General features: G+C 35.8%; 1 protein-coding gene across 1 annotated transcript; it reads left to right on the plus strand.

The window, feature by feature from the left end:
• Nucleotides 1-4,943: 4,943 nt before the first annotated feature.
• Smp_153410 (putative serine/threonine protein phosphatase 2a regulatory subunit A) lies at nucleotides 4,944-19,356 on the plus strand (the record flags this gene model as incomplete). The annotated part of the gene is made up of 7 exons (XM_018797622.1): nucleotides 4,944-5,231; nucleotides 6,616-6,845; nucleotides 9,792-10,377; nucleotides 13,534-14,295; nucleotides 15,925-16,086; nucleotides 18,850-19,137; nucleotides 19,207-19,356. 7 exons carry the CDS (start codon nucleotides 4,944-4,946, stop codon nucleotides 19,354-19,356), a joined length of 2,466 nt encoding a protein of 821 aa, XP_018652645.1.
• Between the last annotated feature and the right edge of the window lie 1,455 nt (nucleotides 19,357-20,811).

A 20,811-nucleotide genomic window follows, 5' to 3' on the forward strand; every position in this document is an offset into this window, starting at 1 on the left:
AAATGAAGGAGAAAACGACGAGCGTAGCAGCAGCCTCAGCAGCAGTAGGTCTCAATATAAACAAAGGGAAAAGCAAGACTCTCCGATACAATACAATATGCACCAATCAAATTACACATGACGGGGAAGCTTTGGAAGATGTGGAAACCTTCACATATCTGGGCAGCATCATTGATGAACACGGTGGATCAGATGCAGATGTGAGGGCGCGGATCGGCAAAGCAAGAGCAGCATACCTACAACTGAAAAACATCTGGAGCTCAAAACAATTGTCAACCAACACCAAGGTTAGAATTTTCAATACAAATGTCAAGACAGTTCTACTGTATGGGGCGGAGACGTGGAGAACTACGAAAGCCATTATCCAGAAGATACAAGTGTAATATAAATTCGCCCAAATATTACGTATTGCGATAGGACTACACGAAATTCTACCGATTGACCAAATTCAGATATCCTAGTTCGACCCCAATACTGTTACCCAACTCCAATAAATCAGAACACAGCCGTTAAATGCGAATTATTTATGGGGTCAGCAACAGAACAAAAATGGTTTACAGACAAGGCATATTTATACAGTTACGATGACTATTAACAGTAACCAATGGAAAGGAAGGACACGTAAAGGTTATAATTAGGACAACTCAAAATTGACCAATAGGGAAACGACACATGAAAGTCATAGTTAGGACAACTGTAAATAATGGCCAATAGGAAATAACATGCAAATTATGTGAAGAGTCTGAAAACATACCACTTTACATTCGAGATAATTTTTGGGATATTCTTGTGAATATCCTAACAAAGTGTTTATTAGCAGCTGTCTACGCAAGATACTTCGGATCAGATGGCCAGACACTATCAGCAACAAGTTACTGTGGGAGACAACAAACCGGATTCCAGCGGAGGAAGAAATCAGGAAGAAGCGCTGGAAGTGGATTGGGCACACCTTGAGGAAATCACCCAATTGTGTCACAAGACAAGCCCTCACATGGAATCCTGAAAGTCAAAGGAGAAGAGGAAGATTAAAGAACACATTACGCCGAGAAATAGACAGAAATGAGAAGAATGAAAAGAAATGGATAGATTTAGAAAAGAAGGCCCATGACAGAGTGGGTTTGAGAAAGCTGGTCGGCGGCCTATGCTAGATTGGGAGTAACAGGCGTAAGTAAGTAAGTAAGTAAGTAAGTAAGTAAGATCCCTTGCTTCTTTGCTATAAGGAGGTTTGTTGTGCAAGATGAAACTTTTCTGAGACAATGTTGTTCGCTGTTTAACACGTTGTTAGTTTCCAAAAATGTCATTATGGCTTTTTTGACTATTCTTTCCAGCATTTTAACTACGACACTGGTGAGGCTGACAGGTCTTTAGTTTCATGGAAGTTCTTTTGGTCCTGTTTTATGCATTAGAGTGGCGACTTTATTCTTTCAGTCCGTAAGTAACACACCTTGGTCGAGTGACATATTGAATGTCATAGTGGGACTGCGATATATTGTGTGATTTGTCTCAGGATTTTGGGATGTAGTTAATCCGGTCCAGTTGACTTTTCCGTGTTTAAAGCACTAAGAGCTTTTAGTACATCGTCTTGATCAAAGCCCACAGTGAACAGACAGTTTGTTGTCTTTGTATTATGATCTAGTCTTTCGTCTAGAAGAGGCTTCTGAGTGGAGACTGCCCCAAAATAGTTTCCCACCGCCTCCGCTATTTCTTGATCGTCTTCCATAATTTCAGATCCACTCTCTTCCTTAATTAAGTCGAGAATCCAATGCTGGGTAGTTGTTCTGTAATTTATGTACGGGAATAGTCTCTTAAGCTGCTTGGTTGCAGATTGTGCCAACTGCATTTCATATTTTCTCTGTGCTTCCCTGATTTTACTTGTACACTTATTCCTTAACAACCCGTGGTTTCCATAGTACTTGTTGTACCAAGGCTGATGGTAGTGTCCCAACATTTCTTTTACCTAGCAAACATTGAATATCCCGGCCTTTACAGGAATGACCTTGTTTTTTCTTCTTTGGGATTGTAAGATCTAGGGTGTACTGTAATAAAGCTATTGCAACTAAGGTTTCTAACTATTTCCAATAAAATGACGTTGTTAATGACCTTACTTCTAAGTTTACCCAGTTTATATACGGCTCAATAAAGTCCCTTGCTATAAGGCTTTTAACCCTATTACACCAGGAATCAAGTGTGCTTAGGCGAAAGTCGTCAACTACACAATCTGGACTGTGATGTACTACAACTAATTCAATGTCTTGCAGTCTACAACCTGCAACGCATCAGTTCACATGTCCGTGAATGATGTGCCACTGTCTCAACAGCTCGTATGGTTAGGGTACTTTTTGTGTACATAATAACCACACTTCTCCTACGGTTTTATTTACCAGTCCTAGTGGATAAAAAACTAATCAACTAAATTTGATTATCAAACACTTCTGACTTTGGCCATGTTTCTGAGACTACAATGACATCCGACTTTTCTATATACACCATTGTCTTGAGCTACGCCATCTTATTTTGCAGACTTTGAGCATTTGTGTAGCAAGCTTCTAATTTTGTGAAGATTTTCCCCGTTGCACTCAGAGTAATTTACGTAATCGTTTCGCTCCTAACATTTACAATTTGAAAACCATTAAGTACGAGGTTTTCTACCATTTCGAGAGCGCTCATTTATTTCTATTTCTGCAGATCGTTAATACAGTCAACCAGGCTAAGATCCTTAAGGATGTATATTCCAAACCCTACCACTTTTCATGAGTTTCTCAGCATTAGGTTTCTTTCTTCAGCCGAAGCAAAGGTAACCTTCAAGCGGTGGGTTTTCTGAGTACTTTCAGAATCCACTTTTTGTCCTATTCTATAAAGCTTCCATATGCTTACTCCTTCAACTGTCACTATGAGTAGCTTGCTTATTAAGGACTTAATGTGACTCAAGGGGTGTTGAAGTCTAGCCTTATGTCTCTTTTCGGAAGATTCTCTTAGCTTGTGAAAAGTGATTGACCTGTCAGCGAGGTCCGTCATACACGTGTATACGAGTGCTAGGCTGATAAAGGCTGTATATTTTATTTTGAATTTGTTATATTTGAACGCTTCAAGATAATACGAAAACGAAGCCTGCTTTGATTGTTTTTGCAATGAAGAGTTTTAGTTTGTTCGTCGAGATAGCGCCAAATTTCGTTCTCCAGGTTTTATGTTAGTAAAGCTGACGCGGAGATACAAAGGTAGTGGTTTTTACTGGAATCAATCTAGACTACAAGGGTTCTTACTTTAAAGGAACGTAATTCGCCACTGAATCGTCCTCAAACAGGTCAGTCTTGTAGTACAAACTGTCGTTAATATTTGGTATCAAGCTGACTGAAAAATATCAGTTGCAGCCTTTTTCCATTTTGCTAGCTTTTTGTTAGCCAGGTTTTATTGGCTTTGAATCCAGTTTGAGTTTTTTCGCTACATAAATTATATCCATATTTTCAATCAATATTGTGTACTGTACACTTTTCTGTATAAGACGTTATCGAAAGTTTAAAGTCGTTGCAACGACACAAACGTAGTACAAGGCACCAGCTACATATGCGCCACACAAATCTCATCTGATTTGTGTGAAGGATGAGGTACTGCCCGGGTGCCGGAACCGAAGCAGGTGGTTTTCTTTAGGGGGCCACACCCAGAGCCTTTAACCTGAAGATCTGACCCACAAGGCAGTAGAACATCGTTAGGGGATGCAGTCCCATGGTAGCCGGTGACAAGCAATTGATCCATACGCCATTTGTTCCCTCAGGATACTGGAGCCCATGTACACCATTGGTTTGGAATCACGGTTTTCCAACTCCCCCAGATGGATCCTCTATATCCACCAACCCGGTCAAGGCGCCGGACATTCGATTTTTGTCCTCTCACTTTTGTGAACAACACCCCTGCTGTGAGAAGGCAGTAAGTAGGACTTCCCTGGCAGAGGCTATATATTCGCGTGGCCATATGAGAGCATTTCGAGAGGGAGAGCAGACTCTCCCTACTCTGTGCCGTACCAGGGCATTTGGGGGCCTTAAGTATTCGACAGTTCTCACATTTTGAACGTTGAATTTTTTCAATTCCTTGAGAAGTCACAAAAAGTTTCTGCAAACTTGAGGTATAAATTATTTTATATTCGTTGGTCAATAGAAAATGTACCAGGGCATTTGGGGCTTCTAGAAAAGATGTAACAATTAAGCGGCTACTAAGGCGTTACTTTATTTGTAATCGCGGTAATCAAACGACTTGTAAACCTTGTTCAGACTACCACGTTTTTGTCCTTCGATGTAATATATGTTGGAGGAATGCGTCTGCTAGAACAGGAACTTCTCTAGCTCGATTCAGATTGAGACTAAGACAAATCATAATAATTACCGCGAACAGTAACATTGGCTGCAATATTCGCAGATGTTACTGAAGCTTCGGCTGTTCAGTGGTATGAGTATTGTAGGGATGTATGCGTAATAAAAATGACAAACTTATACACCCGGAGTACACAAACAATATTGAAGCTATGTGATCGAGGCTGAGAGCTTTTGCGACCTTATCATGGCTCCAGAAACTGACTATTATGGAGCCATATGGATGAGTTTCTCTACCTTATGCATCACGATTTTAGAACCTTCGGACCTATTTTTAAACTTGACAAGTTTTTGGACCATGTAAAAAGAAGTGTATCCACTTTAATTCTTTGGTTTCGTATAATATATTTTTACTCCATACTAACCTTTTTGATTGGTTAATATTTCTCAGGGTCCCTTTAGATTCGTTGAAAGGTCGTCCTTAAATTATAGTCTCGCCGTCTCAGGGTTTTGATTGCGTTATCTGTTAAAAAAAGACCGGATTATAGAAGTAAATGCATATGTATACTTTGTTATTAAAGTTGTAATCTGACACAGCCCTCAAGCTGATCAATTTACTCTAATTTCGCTTTTTAGATACTGATGGAAAGTGAGAGGGATGAGGATTATCCTATTGGTGTACTTATCGAAGAACTTCGTGGTGAAGACTTACACGTCCGCCTTCATAGCATTCGAAAAATCTCTACTATTGCCTTAGCTCTTGGCCCAGAAAAGACCAGATCTCAACTAATACCGTTTTTGACAGAGACAATATATGATGAAGATGAAGTGCTGCTCACTTTAGCAGAACAAATCGGCACTCTAGTCCCATATGTAGGCGGTCCTGAGTATGCTCACTCACTTCTTCCTCCACTTGAGAGTCTTGCAGCAGTAAGTTACTTGTAATGGTCGAGTGTCAGATTCATTCAGACGTTTTGTATCGTTTTTTCTGGATTTCCGGATAGTTGTATACCTCATTGTTCGCTCTTCCGATTTTAAATTTGAGTATATCGTCATACATACCCTTTCACTAACTTATGGTGCCGTATTCTAAAGGTTTAGTATCATTATCATTGTTACGACGGTGATTTTGACCTTCTTGTTACTCATCTTTTTAATTTTACCTAGTCATACTGAATCAGTATGACAACCTGGGCTAACGCACACGTGCGTCAGGTTTACACTGATTATGTTTGACTACACCTATCACTCGTTACTTCACATGGAGTAGAGTTATTGTAACCATTATTTCTTTCTAATGATTTGTAGGAAGGCTTTATTACAATATGAGTATCTTTCAATATTCAGTGTTAAACATGTGATAGTCTGGTTCTCACTACGAAAAAATAAATTAACACGTCCTTGTTTAGCATACGGAAAGTTAATGTGAAATCGCCACCATCTATGAAATCTAACTTTTGGTGTAGAAATTTAGACAATCGAGTAGTGGTATCAGTCTTTCCAACTGATTTATGTTATAACAAGGATAATTATCTCTAACGACTATCAGTTAGTCCACTCGTTTAAATCAGCCTGGTTATTATTGCGTATGATTTCCTCCATACATTAGCATCTTCAATAGACATTAAAATAATTAATGTCTTCTTGGCAGAACATCCTCAGAATATAAGAAGAAATGGAAACTTAAAATCTCATCTCTGTGAACCTTATTTTTGCTGGTTTCCATGAGGTTAGAATACTAATTACGAACACTACTTATTGTTACTAAGATGGTAAGACTGACTGATAATTATATACTAGTTTTCGTCGCCAGGCTTCACATGCTAGACTGACAAGGGAGTTTTTTTTACCACAATAGTTTGAACGTGAGCGACCATCTGGTCTAGTCTGGTGTAACTGCTATCCCATGTTATATGATTAGATTAAAAAGTGAACACCGTTGTATATTTATGGATGTAATATACCAGAAAACTAATTTTTCTTGTTGATTATGTCCTATTTTTACTTATGGTTTGGTAGTTGAAGTACTTAACTTTCAGCCCTTGTGTTGTGGGTTCGAACTCCATTCCAAACATTTCAGTTTGGGAGACCATGAAGTTCTATTAGCCTTCATAAACTAGTGTAACTGAAAGCTACTTAGTTACATGAAAATCTGCTAGGTTTCTGGTACACATTTAAAAAATGGCCCGTTTGAATACCGATACATCATAATAATTGGTTTGTATGAATGCTGTGTTTTTAAGCTGAAATAAAACAAACTGCTTGGTTGAATCGAACGGATAAACACTTTTGCGTTTATTTTTTTGAAAAAAAGGTTGAAGAAACGGTTGTACGTGATAGGGCTGTAGAGGCGCTTAGAAAACTTGCACCAGACCATACTACAGAAGCAATGGAAAAATATTTCAACCCATTGTTACATCGCCTAGCTACTGGTGATTGGTTTACAAGCCGAACCTCTGCATGTGCGCTCTTTAGTGTGGTATATCCTAGAGTACGGAGCTCAAAACGATGGGAATTACTTGATTTTCTTAGAAGACTCGCCAAGTAAGTTAATTTTAGCCCCGAAATTTGTACTTTATGTTATCTGGTAATGTTATTTTTATCAATTAACATTTTCGACTGTATTATCAGTGATTATGGAATATTACCTTCTACATTCATAACTACTTTAACGGTGTGGTATAACAAAGAATTTTAATGACAGATTCTTCATCTTACTTTGTATCTGTTCATCTTGTGTTATTTTGCTCTTATCTTTCACTAGATCTTAAAGCACACATTGTAAGGAATTAAAATATACCATTTGTTAATTCATATCAAAATAAGTGGAACGTCATTTTTGCATAAGACTTAGTGGTTTGAAAACGAGTTCTTAACTGGCAAACTTTAAAATCCATGTTTGTAATCTTAGTTATCATGACAATCGACTATAAGCTATCACGATAAATCGGTTTTTTGGACCTGTCTAGATTTCGTCATCGTACAATCAGGATAAAAGAATTTTTTCCAGTTATTCATTTGTTTTTCACTTTGATTTCTAATCTTTTTTCTTTCGATGTTCTCTTAAATTGCGACTTGAATCAATATTTCGTAATGTTCTTTATCCCGGCCATGTATCGGATTCGGCTCATGATTTGCACGGTGGAAACTTTTGGTATTATTAAGCGTTTGTAAAATATTAGTTAAATACGTGATTTGTAAATCTTCTCAACAGGACTAATTAACACATTAGTAATTTTGTAGTTATCTTTTCAAAGATAAATATTTTGTTTAACCTCATCGAGAAGTATCAGTATCATTAACGTAGAGTCTGGGACATATGTACTTTGAGTGAAGTTGCTATACCATATTCATACGAGGATATAAGCATAACAAGATGACTTGCAAAGCGATCGAAATAATGTGGTAACAATGAAAATAGAAAATACCAAATATTAGCAATATGGTTCGAAGTTACAAGGTGTAAGGTATTTTTGTAGGAATATTAGGATTCAATATCGAGAAGATAACGCGTGACTACATCTGCCCCACCGTAAACATTTCCGGGCCATGTTTTCCGAAGTCTATGACCGATTGGTCAAAGTTGTTGCACGGAGCCCAGCCAGGTAGTCTTCTTCTACCTACATCGTTTAGCCCAACATTTAGTGACTGGATGAACTAATGCCATATTTTGGATTAGATGGCCCTAGCTTCTTTTCAGTCTACTTCTATATCATGGGGTATTTGTCGTCGAAGTGTGTGGTGGTTAAGGGAGCGTGAAACATGTTTTAGCCACCTCAGTTGATGAAGACTTCCAAATTCGTCATCCGGTTTGCCACCTTCTCCCATTACCCTATATCTAAACTCAGCGTTGTTTATTCTATCATTCCACGAAGTTCAAGCAATGTTTTGAAGACATCAGTGATGAAAACCTGTAGCCTACACGTTTCACAGTCATAAAGTAATCCAGAGTTGGGTACTGTACAATATACGTGCCCTTTTTTGATAGATGGACTTCTTGCTTAGCCTATAAGTAATGCGATTTGGCAAATGCCAACCAAGTTTTATGGATCAGTGCCAGGACTTGGACGTGTTTCGTATATCTAACGATTGTGTGCCTCAACTTGCGATATGTGAAATAGGAGTAGGTTGAAGGAAAGCTAAGAGTGATCAAATAAGGAATGATATCAAGCGACAAAAATGTTGTTGGTCTTAGTCATGTCTATAGATATCGACTACATGATCTTAATCCGCATAATAAACACTACCAGTGGTTGGATACTTTATGTGTCATGAGTCAAAGTTGACCACTGGTGCATTCACTTTATCTTCTCTAAATCTTAAGTTTCAGTATTTTTTCATACATACTTTTTCGTTCCCTACTCATGAAGTATGCCTTGAATGTTCACTCTTTAACTGTGATGATTACTACCATTATTTCTACTCTTTCACAATTGACTGTCAATTTCATGTAGTAATGCCGATATTATATAGCAACTAGAGCTAACATACGTATTTACCAGTCTCCTTATTGATAATTGCCATGTTCAGATTATGTTATATTTTGTTTTCTGTGTATGTATTTGTTGTTCCAATCAAAAGCTATTGATCATATAAAGTCGTGGGGTATATGCCTAGGTCAATACTATAGTTATTTTGACTATCACAGAACTGTGATTAGACAGCATTATTTTATAAGTATCATTGTCAAGGCTTTTTGTCTGACTTGATTTTGGTATTACTCGACATTTACGCTTACGATTTGTAAACTCCCCATTATTCTTTCCTGGACTTTTAAGGAAAAGAATATGCTGTGTTAATAAAAGTATTGCAAACATTTAGCAAGTTATGTGGTGAATCTTTTGACGTCATTATGAATATGGTTATGACTTGATGGCTAAAAAATCGGACGCATTAACCTCCAATCCACCACCACGAATGAGCAAACAGACTCTCATAGCTCTCAGGTTTTGCAAACCATGTTGCTTCGGTACAACATTTTTTGCTTATTTGTTTTCAGGTTCACATTCTGCTTTATATTTGTGAGTCACTGGTCTAACTGATCAGAAACGCGAAATTATGTAGAAGAATTATCACAACCCAATGACTGCATATAGACTCATTTGTTTATTTATTCAAACACAAACATTGGTACAAGGAGGCACAAAAATATATATGCCACACTTCTCCATTCAATTTGTGTGAGGGTCGGAATACTTGCTTGTCGCCCAAACTGAAGCAGTTGGTTTCCTTAGAGGGCCACTCCCGCCCCTCATACAACAAGCTGTAAAGCATGCAAGTTAATGTTTAAGGGAAATATGCTAAGTGAGATATTCACTAAACCGATCAACCTGTGTTTCTTGAGTTCCTGAAGTCGTGCATATTATCACGGTCCTGCTTTACGACATATTGCATTGCGTGTTACTTAATATCACTTGGATTTATTTTTTGTTTCCGACTTTACTGATTATTGATACTTGTTAAATTACAAATTTTTATGAATTCATATAGGGATGAAACGCCAATGGTCAGAAGAGCAGTTGCTGCCCGACTAGGTGAACTAGCACTAGCCATGTCAGTAGGTCAGTCTTCTGAAAAACCTAGTGCTGATGGAGAAACATCAAGTCAGATATCTGAGCATAATTCAAGTAGTATGACCAATTCTATCACTGAATCGAAAATGTTAACAAATGAAGTGGTTAGTTTGAACGGTGGTCAAGTTAGTTATGGAGTTACTGCTGACGAACGTTTGACCAATGATAGCATAGCCGAAAAACCATCGACTCATGCAAACCCTCCTCAATCTGATGATTTCACTCTAGATCCTGAAAAAGAACGCAGTTATATTATTACTATACTTGTTCCCTTATTTGTTCGACTAGTTGATGATGAACAAGAGTCTGTACGCCTTATGGCAGTTGAATCTATTGTCCAATTGGCACAAGCATTGGGACCTGAAGAATCTGAAGGATATTTAATTGATCTCATCCAACAAGCTACGACTGATAGATCTTGGCGTGTTCGATGTGTTGTAGCCGATAAATTTACAGAGATTCAGACAGCTATGGGATTACGAGTTTCACGTGAACGATTGGTGGTAAGTTTGTAATCTCGTATGTTATCAGCTATCTTCGATGTAACGTAGATATTTCGGATTTACTTTTAATATTCTATCTACCATTTCAAAATTTTTTTAAATTTCCAACTTGGATCAAATGATAATTAAAACTGAAGGTAATAGTTGTCGGTGTATTCTATAGAAATGATAGTGTAGGTAAATTATCCACTCTATAGAAACACATCATACAATCGACATGTACAACTATATTTACACGTCTTTTATAATTGATTTGATATTAGTATGGTGAATGTGTTGACAATGAACACTTTTAACTACTAAGAGCTGTATGTTACTCTGTTTTCTAAATTGATCAATTAAATCCAGAAATACAGATCCACTGTGTTCATCTGCTTTTTGCATCTTTCAACTATTGACACCATCAGTTTTACCCACACAAATTACATAAATCTTTCATTTAAACCAAATACATTTTTTCGTATTCATATTGTATATTAATTCAAGGAAACTGTTTTGATAACCAAATTCATAGCTTTTCTGATCACTAGCATAGTTGATATGCAGAATCTCAAATCATTCCTTTATCATGCATTAAAGGTTGAAGTACGATCAAGTTGGTTGGCTGGTTAGACATCAATCGTTGTGATTAATGACTCATTTTGAATTCCCTATTGTATTGTATAGTCTTCTTTGGATTATATGTATGAAGCATTATGTCGTAAATCCTGTGGTCTGATATCCGGGATTCCATGTTGACGAATAGTCTATTCTCCATGTGGAAAGTTACCTATCATTTATGAAGTGTGACTATTGATTTCTGTTTTTAATACTGAGAAGTTTTCAAGTGTCTTACTTTTTTAAAAATTTTAAATAGATTACAACATAATCATTACCAACATTGTTAAATACAGTTATTTTCGTTCTCAACTAATTTACTCAGTAATCTGTTTACGATTTTAACGTTTATCCTAAAGTACATTCAAAAAGTTCGGTAATATAATAACTGTTTATTGCTTCTGCTTTCATCTTAGTTTTATGGTTCCCCACGTGTTTGGAGTCAATTGACATTAGACTTTAGATTCAAATCTTTTACTGATTATCACTTTTCAACAAGAATTATCTACCATCTGCATGGTGCTGTCGCCCTCCATGGAATTCAGCTTAGTATGTGATAGTCAGAAATGTTGGGGCTGTAATTACAGCTTTGCCTTACCAACAAGTACTGGCTTTTATTAATTTATTTGAACAGATAAACATTGACATAAGGGGGCACCAGAATATATACGCGCCACAAAATATAAACAAGATTGTTTTTACAACGTTCATTAAATATTCGATGATTGTACCAGTTACATTTGCACTTGCATAGTTTAATTCGATTATTAATGAGTTCATAGGTATCATTACTACGGTTGGACTTGATAGTTTCAAAATAATTGAACATTGGGTAGAGAGTTAATGATAAATATATTTTTTCATAGTTGAAAGCGTGAGTCAATTGAAGCTAGATCACCAGGTTTTCCCTGGTGGTCTAGCTTCAATTGACTCATGATTTCAACTATGTAAATATTGAAATCTCCACAAAACCCTTTCTGACCTATAATCATATGCTCACTAGTGACTGACTTCAAGAGATATTTCCTGGAGTTCTAGTGGGAAGCAGTGACCAGTGGAGTTCAACCACGTCTGTTGTAGAGATATCAACTCACTGAAGACAATTTGTGAACGGTTGCTCAGATTTCGTGGATTGGTTAAAGTTAGACATTAACACCGTTGGATGCCAGCTCAGTGGTCTATCGATTAAGTGCTCTGGCGCGAGACTGGTAGGTCCTGGGTTCGAATCTAGCTCGCGAGTGCGGGATCATGGATGCGCACTGCTGAGGAGTCCCATAATAGGGCGAAAGGGTCGTTCAGTGCTTCCAGGTTTTCCATGGTGGTCTAGCTTTAATTGACTCATGATTTCAACTATGAAAATACTTCATTTTAACCTAATTTAATCAACCAGTTTCCTCCAAACCATCGTAATATACTAGTGAATTAGATTTTAATTTTCGTAATAAATCTTAAAACAATATACTTAACGATTAGATACTTTATACCGAATCATTTTATAATTACTTAAGGTTTATTCTTTCGTAATTATATAAAATTTCGTTGTATCACTCAACCCATAGACAACGTTAGGATCTGATATGAGTAATAATAAATAGATAAATATATTCCAAAAATTATAACAGAATTCATGCCGGTTTACAGTCATGGTCAAGTTGATACAAATATCAATGTTAAATATAAAGGACAAATAGATGTACGATTGTAGATTGTTTAGGGTACTATAGTTCGGAAATTATTTAGGGAGTACATTTTTAACAATAATATGATACATCAGTTGGAAACCATTAATTCTTTGTAAGGGGACATCCTGTTGATGTGTGAACAGTCTATCCAAGGTTATTACCAGTACCACTAGGCCTTTTAGCATATTGGATTGTATCAATGGATAACAAAATAGTTTATTAAGTATTTTAGAGAAAAAAATAAAAGAATAAAAAAGATTGCATCATAAAGTGAGGTTGCGTAATAATCAGGGAGTTAGATGAAAATAGTTTCCCGGTCAGAATTATAAAAGACAATTGTTCTCTTGATAGATATAAAGAAAAATAAAAAGCATAAAAGTCACAGTAATAACTCAATAATAATCATGAAAAATGATTTACTTAAGCTGTACATTCATATTTATAGTTGTATGATAAATACATAAGTCTATAGATGGATAGAAAACATTGTATGAAAAAGTGATTCGAGACTCTAAACATTTAGTTTAAATCTCCGCTCTTATAAAAGGTCCACTGCAGACTTGTTACATCTGAATTTCCAGTTTAAGATATCATTCCCAAGAATATGAAGTGTCTAATCATTTCTGTACGAATCCTTTATCCGAACACTATTAAGAATAAAAATGTAATATTCTAATATTGATAGAGTACATATACTTTGTACATTGAAATACATAAGTCCTTGTTATAGAGAGGTCCATTGTTGAAATGTACCTCGTATAGTTTGCTCTAAATTATATCTATTTACTTTATTTTTCGCTTAAAAGTTCTCTTATTTCAAGCTGAAATTTTCAATCATATTTATTCCCTTTCTTTTTTTTTTTAAAAAAATGTCTAGCCTTTCTTCATGAAACTACTTCATGATGAAGAAGCTGAAGTACGAGCATTTGCTGCTGGAAAAGTAAAGGCATTTGCCAAATGTCTACTAGGTTTACCAGTTGATGCCGATATTAATACTACTGATAAAACTATTAATTCTGATACAAAAGATTGTAAAAATTCTTCTACAACAATAACATCAGATAATAAAATAATGGAAATTGATGAGAAATTCGAATCGGTCAATGATCTCAACGATAATAATAGTTTAGGATCAAAAGATGATATAATCATGTTACAATTATTACCAGCAATTAAAAGTCTTACAAATGAATCAAATACACATGTTAAATCTTCATTAGCTAGTGCTATACTTGGTTTAGCTCCATTAATTGGTAAAAATTTAACAATTGAACATTTATTACCTATATTTCTTACTCAATTAAATGATGATAATCCAGAAGTTCGATTAAATGTAATATCAAATTTAGAACAAGTTAATTCAATTATTGGAATTGATCATTTAACTATTAATTTATTACCAGCTATTATACAATTAGCTGAAGATCCTAAATGGCGTGTACGTTTAGCTATTATTGAATATATGCCTTTATTAGCGGAACAATTAGGTTTAGAATTTTTTAATAATCAATTAGTTGATTTATGTTTATCATGGCTTATTGATCAAGTATATGCAATTAGAGAAGCAGCTGTTGATAATCTTGTTAATTTATGTAAAAAATTTGGATCAGAATGGGCTAGTCAATACTTTATACCAAAAGTAAGTAAAAAGATATATATATATATATATATATCGTAATTACCTTCTTTTGTTATATAATATATTGTTTTATCATAGATAAATAGTCAAAGAGCACTAGTAAGTCCTGCAGTTCTTAGTAAGAAACTTTTATTTGTTAAGTGTAAGGTAGTTCAGTCAGTCAGTCACAACGTAGAACTTCCTACGTACGTACATCAGTTCGATTCGCCATACCATATTAGCACAGAGATGCAGTTGTTGATTCAAATCCCATAGTGGTAGAAGTAGTAAAAGTATAAACAGTAATCCGAAAGATTAGGGTTTGAAGATGTTATTCAAGGAGTATAATACAGTGAAATAAATTTAGAAAGAGAAAAAAAAGACATGAAGGATTTGGGAGAACACAAACAGTGAATGCACCTTCGCCATTGCTAACGATTTCGGGCCATATCATTCAAGGTCTCTAACCATCGACTGCTATCATCTCGCGGATCCCAACCAGGTAGTCTACACCTACCAACATGGCTCAGTCCACTTGTTAGCGACTTCATGGATTTATGCCATTTTTTGGTCTGGCCGCCCGTAGCTTTCTTCCAACCTACTCGTACACCATAAAACATTGCACATCAGGGCAGTAGGTGGTTGGACATACGTAACACGTGTCCTAGCCATTTCACTACTTCATCAATCGATTTGCCATCCTTACCTAGTACCCGTTTCCTAACAACTGCATTACTTATTCAGTGGTCCCAGGATATACGAGCAATGCTTCGAAGATACCTATGATCGAATACTAGTAGCCTACGAATGTCCTCTACTCTTACCGGCCATGTTTCACTGCCATAAAGTAGGATGGAACAAACTGCTGAGCAGTAAACCCTTCCTTTGGTTGCTAGACGGATATCTCGCCTATGCCATAAATGGCGCAAGTTGGTGAAAGCTAGTCGAGCCTTCTGTATCCGTGCTGAGATTTCGTCACACACCAGACTACAAGGGTTGATGAGACTCCCAAGATAAGTGAAGCAGTCAACACGCTCAACTACTTCACTCCTTATCATTAGTTCAGGTGCCAATCCTGAAGTAACATTTTGCACTTCGAGGGGAAGAATCGCATCCCGAACATGTCTGCATTGTTGCTTATAGTGGTCAGAAGGCTCTGCATTTTGTCAGCGTCTTCACCAAATAGAACTATGTCATCGGCATATTCTCAGTCAACAGGCGAGTCTCCCGGTAAAAGTTACATGAGGACTTTTGTCTTTTCTTATAGACTAGCACAATCAGTGATTAGGACCAGTCAGATGGAATTACGTCCAGTTCCCAGATTCTACCTGAGCCAGCATCCAACGGCGTTAGTGTTTAACCTCAACCAATCCACTAAATTACACGACCATCTTCTATCGTCTTCTATGGGTAACTGCCTCACACCCGACATGGTTGAATTCCACTTGTCACGGCTTCTCACTAGAACTGCGAGAATTAACTCTTCAAGCTAGTTCATTGCTTCCAAGTTTTCAATGGTGGTCTAACATTAATCAGTTTATGATCTCAATAATGATTATTATCATCAATAAAATCATGTCTAATATTACTACAGCCCATAGATATATCATTATTTCTGTTTTTTTATTTTGCAATTAACAATTTTTATAGATTATCCATTTATCACGTGGTGAAAATTATCTTCATCGTATGATTTGTTTACAAAGTATCATAAGTTTATGTAAAGTTGTTAGTCCAACAATTTGTTGCCAGTATTTATTGCCTACTGTTTTATCAATGCATACAGATAATGTGCCTAATATTCGTTTTAAAGTAAGTCAATTCTTATTTGTCATTATTATCATTAAGTGTTTCAATGAATTGTTGATTAGAATGGTTCTATTCAATAATTATTACCAGAGTGTAATTTCAATTAACCTGTAAAATCTGTCATTAAAAAGTGTATGTTACAGTTCATATTGTAACACTGTCATCACATGTGAATGTAACGAAGAAATTCAATTGATAAGAATGTAGAAATTAAATGATTCAAAGTAAAATTGTATTATAAATGTAATAGTAAAAAAAATTAGAAAAGTTAGACATTAACACTGTTGGATGCCGGCTCAGTGGTCTATCGGTTAAGTGCTCTGGCGCGAGACTGATAGGTCCTGGGTTCGAATCTCGCTCGCGAGTGCGGGATCGTGGATGCGCACTGTTGAGGAGTCCCATAATAGGACGAAACGGCCATCGAGTGCTTCCAGGTTTTCCATGGTGTTCTAGCTTCAATTGACTCATGATTTCAACTATGAGAAATATATTTGTCAAACCTTTTACTTTTCTGTTGTTGGTTTTATTCATGACGGTTGATCAGTGTACATAGATCCTGAGCGGATTGTTTCGATATTGTCATCTAATGACAATTATTTAGTGAAGGTAGTTAGTAGGTAATAGTGGAGTTTTGGACGTATTTCCCCCCTATTTAGGGCCCATCATCTGCATGTATCTGTATACCGGTGTAAATGTTTACACTGAGACTTGAACAACGGAAAAATACGTAAACTTACAAATAAAATTTCTTACTCATTGCACAAACCGGTGGCTATCTGGACTATATATTTTTAATGGTTAGTGCGTGTTCCACTATCAGCATGAAAATCAACGCCGAAATACAGGTTTATCCGGATGATGGTTTTAAATGGAACGAAATGTGTGTCCTGAGTTATCTGTTAGTCACTAACCAACTTTAATAAAGACATTGAATATAATTCAAAGAAAACAAATGAAATAAATATATGAATTGAAACTCGAAATTAAAAGGAAGATATAAATGAATCTGGACTACTAATCAACCAATTTTGAGTTGTCACATTAGATCTCATCGAACATGATAACAAAGCTTGCGACTTCATTCAGTAACTAGGTCAGTAATCATTGGTGGTATCCGTAGTTCGGTTTGAACATTCCTACCCTCTCCTATGCTAACCAAACATCGCGTATTAGGGTAGTCAATTTGTGGTCTTACCTATCACATATGTAAGTCACCTCAGTCACTGAAGTTCTACAGATATATTGATCAGTTTACTATTTAATGTCATGTTCAGTTACATTTGAGCTATCAATACTTAATAGGCTGGCGATAATTTGGATTAATCCAACCTGATTTAGATGAGACATACTGCTAGTTTCAATTGTAGGTAGACTAGTCTATGAATTGACATTAATGGAGATATCTCGGTAATTAAACTGTCCACACCTAATCACTTCTTAACAGCAAATGTATGGATTGCGCACTGATTATTATTATTGTTTGAACACATAAATATTGGTACAAGGGGGCACCAGATATATATGCGCCACAGATTGCGGACAGAGCAGCCTGTTAAAAATATTTATTCAAAAACAACAATAATCCAAAATGGCTGTATTAATTATTTATTTACACTCATGGAATAGGTCTCATTCATCATCTTTCAAGACATCATAAATATCCATTAAAAAATTTAAATTGCTATGAAAAATATCCTCATTCATTACACTCCACATAAAGACATTTGTGTATAAAATTGTTACACTGCTGCGACAATTAATTACAATTTCATTTCTATAGGTGCTTCCTTCCTTTGTAAAAAAATAATATGACTAAGTTGTGTAAGTCAACGAAGTAAAAACCCAATTACTTGACTTTAAACCACACTTAAACTTAGCTCTAGGCAACTGTCCAAGCCAAATTAGTTGGAGCCGGTATTCGAACCTAAAACGTCAGTAATTATAAGGTTTCCTGTTTTCATTCAGTAGTCTTCACATGTGGTAGCTTTTAAGTAGAGGTGGAGATGTCGAGAATATTCAGTAGTTAATATTTTTATTAGTATTATTCAAGTGTACTAACTGTATTTGTGACCGGAAAATGTGGTTTTTAAAAACAGTATATTATCGTAGGTTATTAGTGTCTGATCTTAGGTGCCCTCGAAGTATTGAGTGCCTATGTTAGGCAACGCTGAAGTTAGACACAGGATACTTGGTAAAGATGACAAATCAGTTGATGAGGTAAAAATTCTTCATCGACTGAGGTGGTTGGGACCCATTACATATACCCAACCACCTTCCTACCTCGACGCGGGATACTTGGTGTAGGAGTAAGTTGAAAGGAAACTAAAAGGAGACCAAACCCAGACATCACATTAGTCCATTAAATTATCGATTCTTGGACTGAGCTGTGTGTGCGCATGCATACTACCTACCCTCTTGAGGTCTGCGTAATTTTACTAACTAATAGTTGAAGACCATTGTTTTACCTGACCCAGAATCGTTCGAAATGATGCAGGTATATTCATTCTTTATCTTAAAATACTAACCAATTTAATTTAGTTTTTGGAGCTGTGGCACAGTAGTTAAGGTGTTCTATTGAATCTCACACTTGAACCGCTCATCACCTAGTTTAGTCTAAACAGCTAAATGGTAATTTTACTAGCCTTCATACCTAGAGTCTAGGGTGACTCATAACCATGAGTTTGACGATTGAGTCAATGAGAAAATAATAAGATTCAGATTGCTTATCATCACTGTTATTATTATTTTATTTATTATAATTTGTAGGTTGCTCAAGCACTTAGCAATTTAGGTTCACAATTAGAAGAGAAAAATATTGAAAATGAAGTTAAATCTTGTTTGACTCGTTTAGTTGAAGATTCTGATACTGATGTAAAATTCTATGCCTATGAAGCTATGGATACATTGAAGATAACAACAAGTAGCAAACCGTTTCAATGTTATTATATTAAAGTTAAGCAGAATAATAGTAGTAATGATAATCCAATTCAAAATGAACTACTGCCATCATCAACAACAACAGTGACGGCGGCTGGATTCGACGAAGTTGAAACTGTCAATTCATCATCATCATCGTCATCATCACCATCTGAACTAAACAATCATTGTATTATTGATGATCAGTCTTTGTCGTCGCTTAGTATTGTCAATGATTTGACTACTACTCCTATCGTTGAGGATAATAATGATAATAATTCGTTGCTAAAATCACAATCGCCTACTTTAGTCAATAATACCAACAGTGTTGACGGCAATGTAAATTGTGAGAATTGATGTCAAAAGACAATTTCTACTATTATAACCTAATCAATTTTGTTTTCGTGTATATCTGTATTATTTGTGTTATGTGTTAAGAGAGAAAGAAATCAAGAGAGGGAGAGAGTCAAAACAGCTGACAATTGGTTAACAAATATACAATTTATCAATCTGTGTATATGTGTACCTATCTGCCACACAAACATACTTTTGCCTGTTACCCCTTGTGGAGGAGCACAGTCCTACTTACATACACTCCCCCTCCCTGTATGATATACACCGTATACTGGTTATGCAACCGTGGTGTGTATACGCGCTGTTTGTGACGATAAGTTCGATTGGTTTTCTTTTTTTTTCTAAAACAATTTTCCCCACTAATTCTATCTGGGTGATAATCGTCATCATAATTACCAATCTCTTTTGATGATGATAATGATCACTACAATTTTTGTTGCTTGCATGACATTAATTAATTTTATATTGGTTTGTTTGTTTGTTTGTTTTTATTAAAAAAAAGTAGTTATTTCATCTTTTGTAAACTGTTTACCATATATACGTGTTTACTAATTGAATTTTCAATAATCAGTTTGTTTGTTTATTGTTTAAATAATAAAGAGGGGGGGGTAGTGAGATAAAATACCGTCTGAACAAATGATCCATTATTATTATTATTATTACTATGTATTATACATAACTTTTTGATTTCTTTCTCATTAGTTTTTATCTTTTGAACTGTTTTGCTTTGCTCCCCCCACACATACATCTCATAGTTCATTTTACTATGAATGTATTCGAAAGTGATTGTTGTAATCACACTATTAAACCTAACCATGTTTACTATTTACATAGGGTTGTCAACCTTTCCAAATGACTCTTTTTTATTTGATTCTATGTATGTTTACACCAATTGGTTACACTGATTATATTCTTTCTTCCTTTCTTTTGTTATTGTTGTTAGTGTGCCTTGATACATGATCCAAAATGATATACTCTTGTTTACAATAAATAAAATGAAATAATAACTTTATTGTAATTGTGAGAAAAAAAAGAAAGATATGATTATTTATTCCAACTCTTTTCACTTGGTAATAATGATAGAATTAAAAAATATGGATGTTTGTATGTATGTATGTAGTGGAACTCAGTAATAATGCCAGGATGTTTGAGATGCGTTTCTCCCCATCCAAATGTAAATTGTTACTCCAGGACTGGCCTGCGTCAACACCTGAACTAAGGATAGGGAGTGAAGTATTCGAACGTGTCGACAACTTCACTTATCTTGGAATTCTGATCAGCCCTAATGGGTTGGTGTCTGACGGAATCTCAGCACGGATTCAAAAAGCTCGTTTGGCTTTTGTCGACTTACGTCACCTTTGGCGAAGGCGAGATATCAATCCAACAAGTAAGGGACGAGTATACTGCGCAGCAGTTCGTTCTGTTCTACTTTACGGCTGCGAAACATGGCCATTAAGA

This window comes from Schistosoma mansoni, chromosome 5 (assembly GCF_000237925.1).
Source record: "Schistosoma mansoni strain Puerto Rico chromosome 5, complete genome".
In the NCBI taxonomy this organism is placed as follows: Eukaryota; Metazoa; Platyhelminthes; class Trematoda; order Strigeidida; family Schistosomatidae; genus Schistosoma; species Schistosoma mansoni.